Source organism: Rhincodon typus, chromosome 35, assembly GCF_021869965.1.
Source record: "Rhincodon typus isolate 14 chromosome 35, sRhiTyp1.1, whole genome shotgun sequence".
Taxonomy (NCBI): domain Eukaryota; kingdom Metazoa; phylum Chordata; class Chondrichthyes; order Orectolobiformes; family Rhincodontidae; genus Rhincodon; species Rhincodon typus.
The window spans coordinates 11164835-11182992 of NC_063366.1; the positions used below are offsets into that span (position 1 = coordinate 11164835).

The 18158-nt window shown below is 41.0% G+C and overlaps 1 protein-coding gene across 1 annotated transcript in view; it reads left to right on the top strand.

The window, feature by feature from the left end:
* The window catches only part of c4 (complement component 4), a 100437-nt gene that overhangs the window by 38595 nt on the left and 43684 nt on the right, over positions 1-18158 (top strand). The window contains exons 17-24 of the mRNA XM_048616512.1: positions 1707-1901; positions 2579-2693; positions 6022-6092; positions 7162-7301; positions 12291-12500; positions 14436-14487; positions 15202-15285; positions 16865-17068. Of these exons, the coding sequence (XP_048472469.1) occupies positions 1707-1901; positions 2579-2693; positions 6022-6092; positions 7162-7301; positions 12291-12500; positions 14436-14487; positions 15202-15285; positions 16865-17068 (1071 nt within the window). The remainder of the gene's footprint in view (positions 1-1706; positions 1902-2578; positions 2694-6021; positions 6093-7161; positions 7302-12290; positions 12501-14435; positions 14488-15201; positions 15286-16864; positions 17069-18158) is intronic.

Sequence of the window (18158 nt, forward strand, 5' to 3'; positions counted from 1 at the left end):
TCCTGCTCCTCTGATGCTGCTTGGCCTGCGGTGTTCATCCAGCTCTACACCTTGTTATCTCTTATAGTAGAAAATTGGTGGTTTTTTGTGAGGTGTATTGAATACAAAAGCAGGGAAGCTTTGATTTTTTTGCAGTTTTTCAATTTTTCAGGATTTTAGTTAGACTGCATCTAGAGTAATATATACAGTTTAGGTCTTCTTACTGAAGAAAAGGTGTAATCACTTTAGAAACAGTTCGTAGAGAGTTCAATTGACTGATTAAAATGCAATCTTATGAGGAATCATTAAGAGAGCTGTTCTGATGTATCTTGGACTTTAGAAAAATGAGAAGGAGGCTGTGCGATCAACAGATACAATTTAGAAAATTGAGGCGTACCATTTAAGAAGATTTTTTTTTCTCTCTCTCTCTCTCTCAGAGACTCATAGGAATCTCTTTTCCCAAAGAGCAGTTGAGATTGGTTGGTTGAATATATTCAAGGCCGAGTGACACAATTTTTATTTGGTTTAAGATTGAGTCAATGGTTATGGGATATGGAAAGTGGCAGTGAGGGCCGAATCATATTAGCTGTGATATTATTTGAATGGTGTGGCAGACTTGAGGGGCAGAATAGCCTACTTTTGTTAATGATTTGTGTGTTCTTGAAAGAAGATTTGTGTGCTTCCATCAAGACAGCACCTAATATTGCCTTCAATTTACTTTAATGAGTAGAAAAATTAGATGTGGTATATAACAGCTCATCCATTAGATATCATCCATTTTAAAATTTTACAAATAATTAAACTTATCACTTAGGATCACAGTGCATTAACATTTGACATTCTCTGCTAAATAAGTTGTGTTGCAAAAAACAAGCTAATACAATGACAGCATAAGAAATATGAACAGGGTTTGACTCAAGGCAACTTGAGCAAGCTGTGCCATTTAATGGAATTGTGACTGATCTTTGGTCTCAAGCTCACTTCTGTGCCAGACCACCAAATTCATTGATGTCCTTAATGTTCAAAACTTTTAGTTTGAGCTTTGAATATGTTCAATGACAGAGCATCAACATGCCTGTGGTCTATAGCATTTCAAAGATTCACAACATTCTGAGTCAACAAGTTTCACCTCGGATCCATCCAGAATGGGACTCCCATTAGCCTAAGACTATGTTCTCTATGTCTTGAGCTGCAAGAAACAGCCGTTCAGCATCAATCGTCTGAAATCCTGTTTGGATGATATGGTTCAATTAACCAAGTCTTTCTCTCTCAAAATCTCAGTATGTAGGGCCAATGTACTCAATCTTTCCTCACAGGACTGACATCTCATCCCACTTAGTAATCCACTGAATCTTCATTGTAACCTTTCCCAAGGCAACCAATTCCTTTCGTAGGCAAGACCACCAAACCTGTTCATTTAATTCTCCAGGTATAGCCTTAGAATTTCAGCGGGACGCCCTTATTCTCGAACAAAGCTTCTTTTGATAAAGCTCAATATGCCATTGTGTGAGCTTATCTACTATATTAATACTCCTCTTTACTGTTCTTGAATCTGTTGGTATGTATATATTGGGCCTTTTAATGTTACATTGATTCGCACGGAAACGCCTTTGTATTCAGGCAGAGTTCTAGTGAGCGTGATATTCTCTGTAGTTTGAAATGCAAAACCTGTTGCAAAACCATACCTAGTGCAGAACTTCATTTGCCACTCTATTTATTTTTTACAGTGAACCATTATACAGACAGCAGTCTAAGGAAATGCTGCAAGGACGGAATTATTCAAATTCCAATGAAGCGTACCTGTGAGGAACGAGCAAAGCGTATCAGGGAGGAAGAATGCAGAAAGGTGTTTCTCACTTGCTGCGACTTTGGTGTGGAACTGAGGAAGAACCATTCACAGAAGGCCAACGAAGTGGGAAGGAGTAAGTGTTTGTCACAAGGCCATTAAATGGGAGTTACCCATGTTTATCCTGGAGAGTAATCAAGGTGCAAAATTGGCATTCAGGAACACTAAGGAAACCAATCTGTTGCAATTGCAATATGTTAGACAATAGCCAAACGCTCTGGGTGCCAATGTAAGAACAGATACGGCTGGCAATGTTTAGCAGGCCTAGGCTTTATTTGTGAAGACGAAAAGGAAAAGAGCCAAGACCTTTAATTAGGGTGGGGAAACATTAGAATTGTGCCAGGTTTCAGGAAGAAGGTGGCATCATAATAAATCACTGGACTGGGCCCATCTCATTTGCTGAACATTACAGACACTTGCATTTCCTATTGATGCCCTCACAACTGAGTGAGTTACCTTGAGGAATGTTGCCTGAGAAGTCAATGGAATTAATATTGCGAGAGATGCATTATGGGCTGTTTACTCAATGTTTTACAGTGTTGCACAAAAATCAACATTTGCTCCAAAATACATACTATGCAACCTAGTTTCCCCAGGTACCTCCCACTCGGGCCATTTTTGCAAACCAAAATCATTTATGTTATTTGTCTTATAAGGTTGTGCAACTTGTGTTTGAAATTCAGTGGAATGAACTTGCTTGAGCTGTTTTCCGAAATTTGAAATTGCACCACTGAACATTCTGTTCTTCTTCAGCCGTGGGAGATTATGAAGATGACTTCTTTGACGAATCCAATGTCCGTCTTCGCAGCAACTTCCCACAGACCTGGCAATGGAGAACTTATTCGAATTTAAAGATAGGAGACAATAAGTAAGATTAATGATCAATATTTCTCAACATGTGGGTTTCTGAGGCACAATTGGTGGCAAGTTTAACCTCTTGCCACTGTTTAAAATGAATGATGCTAGTTCAGTTATATGTGATTCCACTGTTTAACCAACACTGCAACAGTAAGTGTTCATTAACAAGTTCTTTGCTGGCTAAACTATGTTCTTAGACATCCCAGAGACTCATAGACATCCCAGAAAAACTTTGGGAAATGTTTCATTAGGTGATATCGAATTAAGTGGAATGTTATGTGGTCCTTGCCTCTGAGAAAGCAGATCCAGATCCAAGTCCTATGCCAGGACTTCATAGCTGTTACCACACAACGACAGCAAACCAGATCAAATCAGCCCACTTTCACTGGATTGACAACACTTTGAAATTAAAACATTTAATGACCCTCAAAATTGCTCAATTTATCCTAACTGGACTTTTACAAATATCAAATGTTGGACAGCATTTTATGACTTAGCAAATATTTACAATTTATTATTAAGAACATAACTTTGGCAGTACACAGATGAACTACAAGGCAACCACATTAATATTTAGGATCTAAACTCAATTTTCTTTAAATATTAACTCCCACTCTCACCCCGATTGACAGACAGACACAGTTAAGAGATAATATTTTGCAAATAAAGGAATTATAAGTTCCCAGTTTGATAACCATTTCAATGATGGATACCAAGCCTTCATGAAACCCGATGGGATGTGCTGCAGGCTTGTAGGATTGTATCTTGCTTGAATTCCAAAGTCACCAGCTAATGCAAACAGCATCCGCAGATGTTTGGAGACATTTCCTGATTTCTTATATGCTGAGATTCTTTTCTCAGGACTTTCAACAAGTCAATAACTGGAGAATAACTCGAGAGAACAAAGTAAAGGAAGCAGTCTAGCAGCTTACATCGCAACATTACCTCCTGTTCAAAGCCCAGTCGAAAACAAATTCAGACTTTGTTTTCTCTTTTTTTTCAATATTCCTTGTGATCGATCAGCTGGCCAGCACTGGAGCTCTCTCAATTGGCCAATTCAGCATCCAACTAGAGTTCCCTGACCATCACCGCATCTCGGTGCTAATTCATCTACAATGTTCTTAGAGCATTATAAGCCTACACTATCTTTCCAGGCCAGTACCCAAAAACAAGTACCTGTCTTTTGTCCTCTCCCTGTTCTGAAAAAAAAAGCTACTTTTCAAAGTTCAACTCCTAATGTCAACTAACAGTTCCAAGTCGAAAATGAGAAAAAGAAAGAAAAATAATGATGGTCTGCATGTAGTCAAGGAATGTGGTTCATAATGCGGCCAAAAATGGTGAGTATTGACTTGCAAGCTGATAAAAACGAGAGATTCTTGTTTAGCTATGCATTAGAAAGAAATTTGAAGCCTCTGCCATCACAATTCAGTATTTGGCACTGTAACCTGCATGGGTAAGTGCATTGAAAACATGATTAGGGTGAGGGGGTAGCATGGGGGTAGTGGTGGGGTCAATACAAGGCAATCAAATTGGTGGCAGTGGAATAAACACATGTCACAACAGATGGTACCATCACCGTTCTGGTTAGGGTGGATTCAGGACCAACCTCTTTGCTCCAACCATGAAGGATATCATGATATGATGGGTCACATATGCCTTTGGTCACAGAACTCAGTGAGAGGGTAAACAAGTGGAAGTGAAAGGTGCAAAGAATACGTGATCACCCTGTTAGCTGAAGAACATTGGGAAGAGGATTCCACAGAGCATGAACAATGGTGTAGACAAATGATGTGTTTCTGTGCGTTACATTCTCTGTAAACCTACAGAAATATGCATTTCTTGCAAATCTTATCTGGTTTGTTGCAAGTTTCTAATCACTTCAGTTACTGTATTTTGTGCCATTGCTCCAAAGCTGATTGGTCGATTAGTTTCAGTTTAATTGTAGCCTAGTCATCAAAGGAATTAATATTTAATCATAATATAACTTATTTCTGTCCATTCACATTTCAATTTACATGATGGAATACAACATATGAACATATATGTCGGTATGAAATATTTTGTCAGCTGCTCCCAACAAATAATTTAAAATAAATTAATACACAGGATTCTTCAATTCACTCATATTCATGCTGTCCATGACAGCTATTTCTCACTGTCCTGACCTGAACCATTGGCCACCATTCCTGCCCCTCCACCTTCCTCAAGTTAGATCACGTATACCTTTAAAGCTCCCCCATTTCTCATCACTGATATTCAGATCTGGAACTTTTAATATCACTGCTGTTGGGTGGGGAAATGGGGGAGCAAGAACCCAATATCCTCTTGAACTTTTCCCTTTCAAAGGCCTTCAGTTTGATGCTGCCTCCTAGATTCCATTTCAGTTCCACATGTTCCTCCTCAGCCCCTCCTGAACCCCCAGCGATGCACAGAGTTTTGGGGTCTAGATCACAGAAAAATGCCATTCGGCCCATCGCATCTGCAGCGATCAAAAATAACTGCCTAACTATTCTAATCGCATTCAGCCTGTAGTCTTATATGCCTTGGCATTGCAAGTGCATCTCTAGATACTTCTTAAACATTGAGGTTTTCTGCCTCAACCACTCTTACAAGCTGTGAGTTCCAGATACCTACCACACTCTGGATGAATAACAGACAGCCAATCTGTTTTTCCTCTAATACATTTGCCTTTTAATTTAAATCTATGCTCCCATGTAACTGATCCCTCCATCAAGGGCAAAAGTCTCTTCCTGTCTACACTATGTATCATGATAGCATTTAGCACTTATTATATGCCAACATCTCTTTGTATTTGGACTCCTTGTCATTCAGGTCACCAGTACTGACTCAGGCTTTCAAGGGTTGATTAATTTTTCACAAGTTCTTGTCTGAGGCAGCTCATTCTAAAAGATTCGCTCTAATTTGTCATTGTTATCATTGTATAAGTTCCCACAGGAGGGTTATTGTGATGCAGTGGCCATGGCTTCCCTCTGGGCCAGAAGGTGTGGGATCAGATCCCATCTACCCCAGAGCTGTGTCATTGCTTAAAAATACCTAGGAGTGCTCACATAACTGATGCCTGCTCCATCTGTAAATTCAGGAAATAGGTATCATCCACTGCTAAAAGTCAGTTCGTTTCCACCTTCCTCTTCGGGGGAGAGAGAGAGACCCTGTTCAATCTTAAATTCAAAAGAATTGCTTACTAAATTCTGCTCAATACTGCACAGCAATTATGAGAGTTTTAACCTCCAGCAGTGACAATCTACACTTATGCAGCACCATTTGCCATCCCTTATCCAGCCATTCAGATACTCATATATATTCTCATGTATTTCCAGGTTTACACTTAACCTTCCAGATTCCATAACAACATGGGAAATTCAGGCAGTTGGCATGTTTAAGAACAAAGGTAAAGAATACTGCTGCTCTGACATACTCTTGTGAAATGGTGTCAGTGTTGAATTAATGTGCTCAATGTTGGACTCTGCTCGACTCATCCCTGTCTGGTCTACAGCGAGGTTTTACATTCCATTGCAAATAATTTATTAATGAGTAGGGTGGCTCAGTGGTTAACACTGCTGCCTCACAGCGCCAGGGACTCAGGTTCAAATCCACCCACAGGCGACTGTCTGTGTGGAGTTTGCACATTCTCACTGTGTCTGCGTGGGTTTCATCTGGGTGCATCGGTTTCCTCCCACAGCCCAAAGTTGCACAAGTTAGGGTGGATTGCCCATAGTGTCCAGGGATGTGTAGGCTAGGTGAGGTAGCCATGGGAAATGAAGGGTTACAAGAACAGGGTGGGGGGAGGTCAGTCTAGGTGGGATGCTGCTTGGAAGGTTGATTTGAACTCAACAGGCCAAATGGTCTGCTTCCACACTGTATGGATTCTATGATTCTATAAATTGGATGCACATTGCATGTATGAGATCTTTGACAATTGTAGTATTTATCTTAAGGAGAAAAACGTGAAACATAGATATCCAATCTGACCCATATTAATTTTCGGCAATGTAAAAGGGATTGGCAATTTGTTGTCACTAATTTCCCACTTCAGAGAGGGCTGAAGTTTTCATAAGTTTGAATGCAAGTCAACATCAATTGTGCAGACATATGGACTGTAAAAGAGTCCAATATTGGGGCAAATATCTGGAAAATGTTTAGAGTTTTGGCTTAATGCATTGTAGTCCACATCAAGTGTAAATATTAATTAGTTATTTTATTAATATTATTAATTAGTTTCAGCAAGGGATTATTTCTAAAACAGCAATTTCCACCAATGTAAAGTGCTTCTCCTTTGCTTTGATCCTGACGTAAGATGGTATTTGGTAAGCTAGCACTGAAAAACAGCGCACGATGAAGCATCACTAACTAATGAGTAAGAACATTCCTTCCAGCAGTGTATGCATAACAGAAGTGGCATTCACAACGATCGCCAAACATTAGCACATACATTTTGACATGCATTTGTTAACTTCCAGGTTTTTGTATTGCGGAGCCAAAGAAAATGAAGGTCTTCCGGCCATTTTTTATATATTTGAGGCTACCATATTCGGTCAAAAGAAATGAACAATTGGAAGTTAGAGCAATATTGTACAATTACCTTCCTGAGGAAGTTGAGGTAAGACTGGAAACGAAAAGTAATTATTAGCATCAATATGATAGTCATGTAGACATAGATGTAATGATGTGAGACTGTTCTGTTCAAATGTACTGGCAAACTCTAAATAGCTTCCCTAATCCCTGCTCATTCATAAATAAAGCAAATGATGTTTGGGAATCCCACACATGACTCTCACGACAAGCTATACATAGGCATCAATATAGATATGAAGGCAGAGCTGGCTAAAATAATGAGGAAAGTAAGTTACAAGGTAGGGGAGTGGTAGACTTTTGAAGAGATAATTAAAAACTCTTAGCAGGATTTATCACGGTGAGAAAGGAACAGTCTTTGAGAAGCATAAAATAATAAAATTGAGAACACAAAATTTAAAGAAACACTGTAAAAAGCCTGTGAGGATCAGAGGTGTTGATACTCTTTAAGAACCAGCAAAGGATTACTAAAAATAAATTAGAAAGGGGTAGAAAGCAGACTGAGAGAAAGCTAGCAAGTAATATAAAAAAGACAGTCAGAGCTTCTACAAATATTTAACTAGGAAACACATAACTAATGTTGGTATTATTCATCAAGAGAGAGTTAATCTAGGAAACTGGTAATAAAAGACAAAGAAATGGTTAAGAGTTTTTTTTGCATTTGTTTTCATGTTAAAAGACTTTGAAAACTTTCTAAGAGCAATCGAAAATCAAGAGGTGATAAGGAATGATTACCACCACCAGAACCTGTGTGGAGTTTGCACATTTTCCCCGTGTCTGCATGGGTTTCCTCCCACAGTCCAAAGATGTGCAGGTTAAGGTGGATTGGCCATGCTAAATTGCCCATAGTGTCCAGTGATGTGCAGGCTATGGAGGCTATTCATAGGAAATGCAGAGTTACAGGGATTGGGTGGGATGCTCTTTGAAGCTTTGATGTGGACTCGATAGGCAAAATGGCCTGCTTCCACATTTACATATAGGGGCAGCATGGTGGCTCAGTGGTTAGCACACTGCCTCACAGTGCCAGGGACCCACGTTCAATTCCACCCTCAGGCAACTATCTGCGTGAAGTTTGCATGTTCTCCCCATGTCTGCATGGGTTTCCTCCGGGTGCTCCGGTTTCCTCCCACAGTCCAAAGCTGTGCAGGCTAGGTAGATTGGCCTTAGTACAAAATTGCCCGCAGTGTTCAGGGATGTGTGGATTAGATGGGTTATAGGGGGGTGGGATGCTCTGAGGGTCAGTGTAGGCTTTTTGGGCCAAAGGGCCTGTTTTCGCACCATAGGGATTCTATAAAAACAAAAGTTGGAGGAAAACTCAAGCCTGATAAGTCCCCAGGCTCAAATTATCTACATCCAGAAGCCTTAAAGGAAGTGGCAGCACAGATAGTAGGTGCATTGGTTGTAAACTTCCAAATTTCCTTGGATTCCAGGGTTGCAGCTGGTGGGAAAATAGAAAATGTAACAACTTTATTCAAAAAAAACATGGTGGTGGAAAGCAGGAATCTGTAGGAGAGTTACCTGATCATTTGTTTTAGGGAACATGTTATAGTCCATTAGGAAGTAGGCTATAACAAGTAGAACCAACATGGCTTTTTGTAGGGCAAGTCATGTTTAACTAATCTATTTGAGTTCTTTTGACAATTTTCACAGAAGACTGGGCAATTCAGTACATTTCTTGTGTTGAACTTCCAAAAGCCATTTCATCAAATGGTGCTGCATAAGATAAGAACACATTGGTGTAGGGGTATGAATATTAATTCATGAGTGTGGATAAAAATTGGTTTACCAACAGGAAGCAGAGAATAACAATGGCTGGGTCTTCTTTTATGTTGGAAAGTTGTGACTAATGGAGTTCAATGAGGAATCAATGCCAAATTACAAACTGTATCATTGACTTTGGGTATAGGGGCTAACAGTATTTTCACCAAGTTTGCTGATGATACCATGAAATGGGAGAGACTAAGTTCTAAAGAGAGTTAGAGAGTCCACAAAGTGATATAGACAGATAAATTGCGAGGGGAAAATTTGCAGATGGGCTAAAATATGGGGAAAATGTGAACATGTCCATTTTGGCAAGAACAGAAAATCAGTTTATTTAAATAGAGAGAGTTTGCAGGACTGAATGGTGCAGAGGGATCTCAGTGTCCCAGTTCTTGAATCAAATAAAGTCAGTAATGCAGGAACAACATAGTGATTAGGAATGAAAATGGAATGTTGGCAAGACAGTACGATATAAAAATAGAGAGTCTTTATTTCAGATGTACAGGACATTAGTGAGCCTATGTAGAGTACCTGTGTACGCACTTGGTTGCCTTATTAGAGAAAATACAGTTGCTTTTGAAACATTTTGGAGAAAGTCCACTCAAGTCATTCATAGGCTGAACGGCTTGTCTTATGAGAAAGGTTTGACAGCTTGGACCTGTCTCAATGAAGTTTAGAAAAACAAGACCTGATCTTACTGAAACATATAAGATCCTGAGGGAATTGGATAGAGTGGATACCAGGAAGATGTTTCCTGTTTCCTCTTCTGGAAGATTAAGGAGCAAAATAATTAATAAAATGTTTCCAGACAGAGATGAGGAGTTTTATCTTTCTGCTTTAGAGTGTTTAGTGTAGTGGTTGTAACGAGGTCAGCCAGATAGACCTCATAGAATATGAGTTCCCCGATTGGGGCTGTTAACCTGGCCCAAATCAGGGAACCCTGGCTGACAGGTATAAACAGGAGTGTCAGAAATTCTGTTCACTCTGAGAGCTGGCTCTGAGGAAGCTAGATTGGTGTCAAGGATTCTCCATGTGTAAGCAAAGGATGATTTGGTGATGGGATACCAGCCTCTGTGGAGTTATTTCAGCTAGCAATTGAAATTTTGTTCTCCAAGTGGTATTGGAGGATGGGTGTTAAATGTACTCAAATCCGAGTTGGATGGACTTTTTAAATTAATCAAGAGATTTTTGATTGACAAGAGGCTATTGGGGTCAAACAGGAAAGTGGAGCTGAGACTGCAACCAAATCACTCATGATCTTATTGAATGGTGGAGCAGGCTCGAGGATCAAATGTCCTACATTCCTACAGAAATATGTGAGAAATTTCCTTAAAGATCTGCTGAGCATCAATAGTTACATTTTTAAAGTGACAGATAACTTACCAAAATGAAATTTCTCATGCCAATATTAAATATTCACATATATTAACAGGCAATCACTTGGTAATAAATTGGATGTATAAATCAAAAAAGATAACTTGTATGCTAAACACAAAGAACAGTTAATGCTGGAAATCTGAATCAAAAAGAGAGTGTTGGAGAAACTCATCAGGTTTGGTAACATCTGTAGGGAGAAAACGGAGTTAATAATTCGAGCCCAGCGATACTTTGTGTCCCTCCGTTAACTTTGTGACCATGCATTTGACTTTCTTCAGCAATTCTTTGCTTCTGTTAAAAATATTTTGTACTTGATTTACTTGAACTTGCTGCATTTGCTTAAAGCAAAATCTGGCACTGCACGGATGAGGGAGCTTTTAGGGTAGATGACCAAAAACCTAGTCAGAAAAAGTTGACTTTAACAAACGTCTTAAGGGAGTTAGGTTGGCTGAGCTTAGGCCATAGAGAGCTGATGACACTGATGGTGGAGAGATTAACACTGAGTCTGCTCCAGAGCCCAAAATTGATGGAGCACATAAAGCACAAAGAGTGTGAGGCTAACAAAGATTATATAGATCGGTTAGGCTCAAGGTATAAAGGGATTGGGAAACAAACATAAGAATTTTTGTTTAAATTGAGGCATTGCTTCACTGGAAAACAGTGGAGGTTCGCAAGGCTGGGGAATGTCTTTGAACAAGGTTTGATGTCAGAAATGTTACAGTGTTAAATAAACTCACATATCTGAGGGTGGGGGTGGTGCAGAATGGGAGAGGATTTCACTAAAAAGGCAACTGGACAGAATACATTAACGTCCAATGGAGCTATTCCCCAAAGGATACGAGTGTTCTTCCCAATATCCGAGGTACAGTTTTGTTTGCCTTTGGGATGTGGGTGCATGGAAAGTCCCTGGTTATGGTGGAGAAGGTGGGAATGAGCCATCTTCTAGAATCGTTGCATTCCCAGTGATGTAGGTGCATTCACAATGCTGTTAGGAAGGGAATTCCAGGATTTTGACTCCAGCGAGGAATGGCAAGGCCATTGCCAGCCTGAATGGTATGTGGCTTGGAGGGGAACTCGTAGTTGGTGTCACAGGTTGGCACATTTGAAAGGCAACCTCACCGAAGCAGATTAGCAGGTCATCGTCATGTTGTCTAAAATCAAATTGCTGGCAGTGTTGCCCACGTTAAAAAGTGACTGCATCTTAAAAGTGCTCCCTTGGCTGTGAAGTGCTTTCTGACATCCCCAAGGCTACATAAAAGGCACCAGCAAAATGCCTAGGCAGGGTTTCGAAGTGTAACAAAGTGACAAGGCAGCAGGAGAGACAGATTGCAAATTTAAGAACATACCTTTCACCAATCGGTTGGAAACGCTGACATAAAAGGGTAACTCATGCTTTTCAATAGTGGTGGCCCGAAGTAGCTTGTGAAATATGGACTCAACAGGCTTTAACCTGGAGACAGCACCACGGGGGTCTAGGATTCCTCAGTCTGAAATAGCTGACATTGGAAGAATGGTGGCATGGTTGGTCAGCTCAGTTGGTTAAGCAGCTACTTTGTAATACAGGGTTGGGTTCAATTGCTGCACCAGCTGAGGTTATCACAAAGGGCTTTCCTTCTCACCCTGTCCCTTCACCTGAGGCATGCTGAGTCTCAGTTAAGCCACAACCCCAATCATCTCTTTCTCTCAAAAGTGTGGCTCCACAGCTTGGGTAAGACTATGGTGACAACGTCACCTTTTACCAATCCCAGTTGGCACAGCGAGCAATTGGCTTTCAGTCTCTTTGCAAACATGGTGAGTCAATATCTTTATTCAGAGCATGCATGGTAGTTTTTGTTTCGCTTTATTGACATTAACCCTGTGACATTTATATTGCAAACAGATCAAGATATACATGAAGCGTGTGGATTCCCTTTGCAGTCCTGCCACAGGCAAGAAAAATGCAAGAACTGTAATCGTTGGAGCAAACTCCGCCTACCCTATCTACTTCTCTGTCGTCCCACTAGCCATCGGCACCATTCCAATTTCTGTGGTGGCATACAGCAGCTCTGAGTTGATAAGTGACGCCATTACAAAGAACCTCAAAGTGGTGGTGAGCAGCAATTGTTCATTTTTTTATATGAAAGCAATATCGTGTGGAACTCTGAAAGGAACTCAGAGAATGCTGGAGGAACTCAGCAGGCCTGGCAGCATCTGTGGAGAGAGAAACAGAGTTAATGTTCCACCACAGTATCCCCACAGTGTTTTACCCGTCACTTGTTACTGTGTAATTGCAGGTTCTAATGCAGAGTATGCTGCTAAATTGAATTGAATTGAATTAGCTTTATTGTCATATGTACTCAAATTAACCCAGCGAAAAGTTTGTGGGCCACCGTTTATAGTGCCATCTTAGGTACAGAGATACCTGGGTTCAATTCTTAGTTACAGAATAGAGGAATGAAGGAAAAGTTACATTACAGCTATATACAGTATAATGCATCTATCAGCTGAGGTGGGGGGTTGACGTATTGGTGAACATTCGTGGTCGCACTGCACAGGCTAGCTGCCACTTTTCCCTGCCTCAAACCAGTGCCTGCAGTTCAAAATACCATTAGACTGTGATAGACAATGGAGTGCCCTGAGGTCATAAAGGTCACCTTCTACGTGCAAGTCTTTATTTGTATTCCTCGTCCCAAAATCAACATAGATATGAGAATCTGAAACAAACTGGAAAGTGTCATTACGCAAGGTGCTTGTACTGAAATGTTTACATTTGTGGCCTGTCCAATCCTGCCTGAATTGTTGAGTTCCAAGAGTGTTTTCTGATTTTTATTTATGAACATGTTCTATGAGAGTGTTTTGCAACTATCAATACCATAATCCAAGACAACAAAGTGCAGGGCTGGATGAACACAGCAGGCCAAGCAGCATCATAGGACCATAATCCCATTCATTCTTACACACTTACAGTGGCATCTTCACTGAAGAATCAATTGGAAACCTAAACATGTGAACATTTCAGTTACACTGTAACTCACCAACAACCCATCAGCCCCTACACAGCCTTAAATAATAATGCTCACTTAAATTTAATTCATAGTGACATCTGAACATTGGTGTCTTGAGGTGCTGATGCAAGAATGAGATTTCTTTGGCGCATTTCAAAGTGATCAGCAACAAAATTGATTTATCTAACTTGCCACCCTTCCAAGAAAGTACACATTTATGTAACATATAATTCACACTGTATTTTCACCGTGAAGTATTAGATTTGCCGCATAACTGATAAATAAGATGACACACTGCAAAAATGCTGAAAGAATGAATAATCACAACAGATGTGAAAGAAATACCCAATAACCCAACTTTATACAGCACCATCGCCATAGCAGTGCAATTGATATCAGTAGCAAGGGTTTAATTCCCACACTGGTGAGGTTACCCTGAAGGACTCCCTTCCTCATTTTTGCCGCTTCTCCTGAGGTGTGGTGACCCTCAGGTCAACCATCACATTCAAAGGACTCTGGCAGTTCCTCATAAGGAGGTTAAAAGCCTAACTTTGACACTGACCCTCATAAGGGTACACCAGGACAGGTGATTGAATGCTTTGTCACTTAGGAGTCGGAAGGAACATCTTAAGGCAAGAGGTAACAATGCAAAGAAATTTCCAAAGAAACCTCTAAAGCAGAGAACTTCAGTCAGTGATGGAGCAGTCAAAATCAGGGACATACAAGAGGCCAGAATTGGCGAAAGGCTGAGATTATTTTACAGATGGGGTGTGCCACTGGGTGTTCATAGGAGTCGGCCGGGGGGGGAAATACAGAAATAAAGGTAAGTGCAAGGCTGTGAAGGGATTTAAAGGAGTTATGAGAGCATTAAAATTTAGGTTTTGCTGGACCAGAAGCCAGTGTTGACCAGTTAGCATAAGTAACTTTTGCATTTCAAGTCACTTTTGCCAAGGTTGCAGTGCTAGAGGTTACGAGGTCTATGTTATGTCGCACCAACATTTCTGCACCACTCACTTGCGCCCGTTCTTTTGCTGATTTAGGGAGAAGGGGTGATGAAAACAGAAGAAAGAAGCATTCTCGTGAATCCACATGGTGAGCGTTGGGCATATGTAACAAATCACTTTACTCCACAGTCGAACAGAAATGCATCTCTCTGGCTAATGGCACATCCACTGTGTTAAAGTTGTCATTTAAGAGTCAATGAGGTGTTCATCAGGCTGAATGAATGTTGCCAGTATTCTCGGAATGGGCTGCCAAATGACAGCCCTGGGCACACAGGAGGAGGATACAAAGCTGTTATATCCCTGGCTTGATCCCAGCTGCCAGACATCTTCCCTGTGAGCCACTTCAGTGGCAAGTTTAGCCACTAATTGTGAGTGGCCATGTTCCACAGGGGAAGACTGTCAGGTAAGCACTGGCAGCTTCGCTCGGGTTTCAGAGGGAGCGTACTGTCGGCACATGCTTTGGCCCATGGAATCTCACCTAACCCATTGACACTGCCCCATCACCCTGGCAGCAAAGCTGCTGCCTCCTCCACCTGCCAAGAGCCTTCAGCTCTCTCTTACCTGGTTGGGATGGTGTTGTGCCTCAACAGAATCCTTTCCTTGGAATGCAATTCCTGCTGTGTCCACTGGCTCCAGCGGCGCCGCTGAGCCACCAACTCTTGTGGCGGGAGATCATGGGTGGGGGCTGCTCTAGATCTTCAGGTCCTCATCTGGAACCTCGCCTCAAGAAAAGGAAATCACGTCCTCTAAGCTGCATTATGACCATATTTCTGAAATTGTTTATCTTTTTCATTATCATTAGGGAAGAGTGCCTATGAGATTTTTGAAAATATACCTTCTAACATGGTTCCAGACACCAACTCCTACCTTTACATTCGTGCAAGAGGTAAACAACACTTTTTTCTTTTGAAGAGGGAAATCTGCAAATTGGTTATCATCGGGTAAGATTTTCCTGTTACTACCAATGAAGATTACGTCAACTTTCCTGAAGCATCCTTCCCCATTGTAGTTCGTACTTTCCCAAAACATATTAGCTTGTAACTAAAACCGTAGAGTGCTGGACAAACTCAATCGGCCTTGCAGCATCTGTGTGGAGAGATACAGAGTTAATGTTGTGAGCCCAATTATGACTCTTCCTCAGAACTGAAGGGCGGTTAAAAAGTGAAGGGTTTGCGCTGGTGTAAAAGATGGGCACGAAAAAGTGGAACGAAAGAGAAGGTGAGGGAAAGGTCAGTGGATGAGGGAGATTAAAGATCACAGGAGTTACAGAGCAAATGGGAGTGATAATGGTTGTGGAGAAAAAAGGAAGTGTAGGGCCGGAGTAGATGCTAACAGAAGAATAATTATACTTTAGCTGAAAGCAAAAACATGATACAGATGCTGGGGAGGAAAAGAATGGTATATCGTGTTTGGAAAACATTATGTGTTTTATATCCTGCTCAAAACCACTCAAAACTGCAACATTTCTATGTCGTGCCTCCAGTTGATAAGATCTACAATTGTTACTATTTTTCAACACTTGCAGATCCCTGGCATATAAGGGTCATTAGGAAGGCCAATGTTTATTGCCTATTTATAATTTGGGTGCAAAAAAGATTTACAAGGATGTTACTGAGACTGAAAGGTTTGAGCTATGAGGAGAGGCTGGGTAGGCTGGGACTTTTTTTCCCCCCTGTGGAGTAGGAGGCTGAGGGGTCACCTCATAGAGGTTTATAAAATCATAAGGGGCATGGATAGGGTGGATAGCCAAGGTCTTTTCCCCAGGGTAGGGGAATTCAAAACTCGAGGGCATAGGTTTAATGCGAGGGGGGAAAGATTTAAAAAAAGGATGGTATCTACATGGAATGAACTGCCAGAGGAAGTGGCAGAGGTGGGTACAATTACAATATTTAAAAGGCATTTGGGCAGGTACATGAATAGGAAAGGTTTTGAGGGATATGGCTAGTTCAGTTTAGGAAACTTAGTCAGCATAGATTGAGATGCCTGGTTCTGAGCTGTTAAAAAGAAAAAAATTGCCTTTCGTAAGATGATGGTGAGCCACCTTCAGGAACTGCTGTGTGGTCGATGTGTAGAATAACCAGAGAGGTTTAAGGAAGGAGTTCCTTAGGAATTTGACCCAGCGGCAGTGAAAGAGCACTGATACATTTCATAGTCATGCCGTAGTGTGACTTGGAGGGGAGCTTGCCAACAGTGCTGTTCTTATACATAGGCTCCTCTTGTCTTTCCAGGCTGTGGAGTTCAAAGGTCTGACAGATGCTTTCAAAAGTGGAGCCTTTGGGAATTACAGCCACGCATTTTGTAGGTGGTGCACGTGACTGCTGCTGAGAGCAAATTCAGGAACCACCACTGTTTAATTCATGCCAATCAAATCGCCTGCTTGTCCTCAATGGTGTCTTTAGAAAGACCTCTGGCCCTCAGTGATTAACCATGCTTCTTTCTGATTCCATTCTGATTCTTTTTTTTAGGTGAAATGATGGGGGAAACAGTCGAGAACTGTTTAACACCAGAGGGAATCGACCTGCTCATTAGACAGCCCAAGGGGTGCGCCGAGCAAACATCAATGTACATGTCACCGACTGTATTTGCTGTTAGATATCTAGATAAGAGCGAGCAGTGGCTCAACCTGAAAGCTGAAAGGAAAGATGAAGCCATTCGTCATATTGAATCAGGTGGAGTCTACACTACTCATGTCCGAAAGGCACATTTTGGATGTTTAACTAAAATGGTTATATTTATATTTTAGCTAGAGTAAGCACTCATATTTATAGATTCATAGTGTCATACAGTAAAGAAACAGACACTTCAACCAGTCCATGCCGAACATAATCCCAAACTAAACTATTCCCAACTGCCTGCTCCTGACCCATATCCCTCCGAACATTTCCTATTCATGTACTTATGCAAGTGTGTTTTAAATGTTACAACTGTGCCCACATCCAACACTTCCTCAGGACATTCATTCTGCACACGAACCACCCTCTCTGTCAAAATATTTGCCTGTCATATCTTTCTTAAATCTCTCTCCTCTCACCTTAAAAATGTGTTCCCCAGCCTTGAAATCCCCAATCCTAGGGAAGAGACACCTACTGTTAACCCTATATACACCCCTCATGATTTTATAAACCTCTGAAAGGTTGCTCCTCAACCTCCTATACTCCAGTGAAAAAAGTCCCAGCCTATCCAGCCTTTCCTTATAACTCAAACCCTCCATTCCTAGCAATATTCTGGTATATCTGTTCTGAACCCTTTCCAGTTTAAAAATATCCTCTCTGTAACTGGGTGACCAGAACTGGACATAGTACCCCAGAAGAAGCCTCACCAATGTCCTGTACATCCTCAACATGACTTCCAAACTCCTATACTCAATTAGAATTGGGCTTCTGAATATGGTATTAGGCCTGATGCGTTAAATTTCAAGCCTGAATGGGTAAATAAAAACACCATTCAACAAATCAAAGTGAAAATCTGCAATTCTTTGGAACTGAAAACTTTCAGTTTAAGGCCCAAAGATGTTCTTTGGTTGCATGGGAGCATTAAGGATTACTGGCATAGAAGTTGAGATTCAGGTCAGCTGTCCTTTTAATTAATAGCACATCATAGAACATAGAACATAGAACATAGAACATTACAGCACAGTACAGGCCCTTCGGCCCTCGATGTTGCGCCGACCTGTGAAACCAATCTGAAGCCCATCTAACCTACACTGTTCTATTATCATCCATATGTTTATCCAATGACCATTTAAATGCCCTTAAAGTG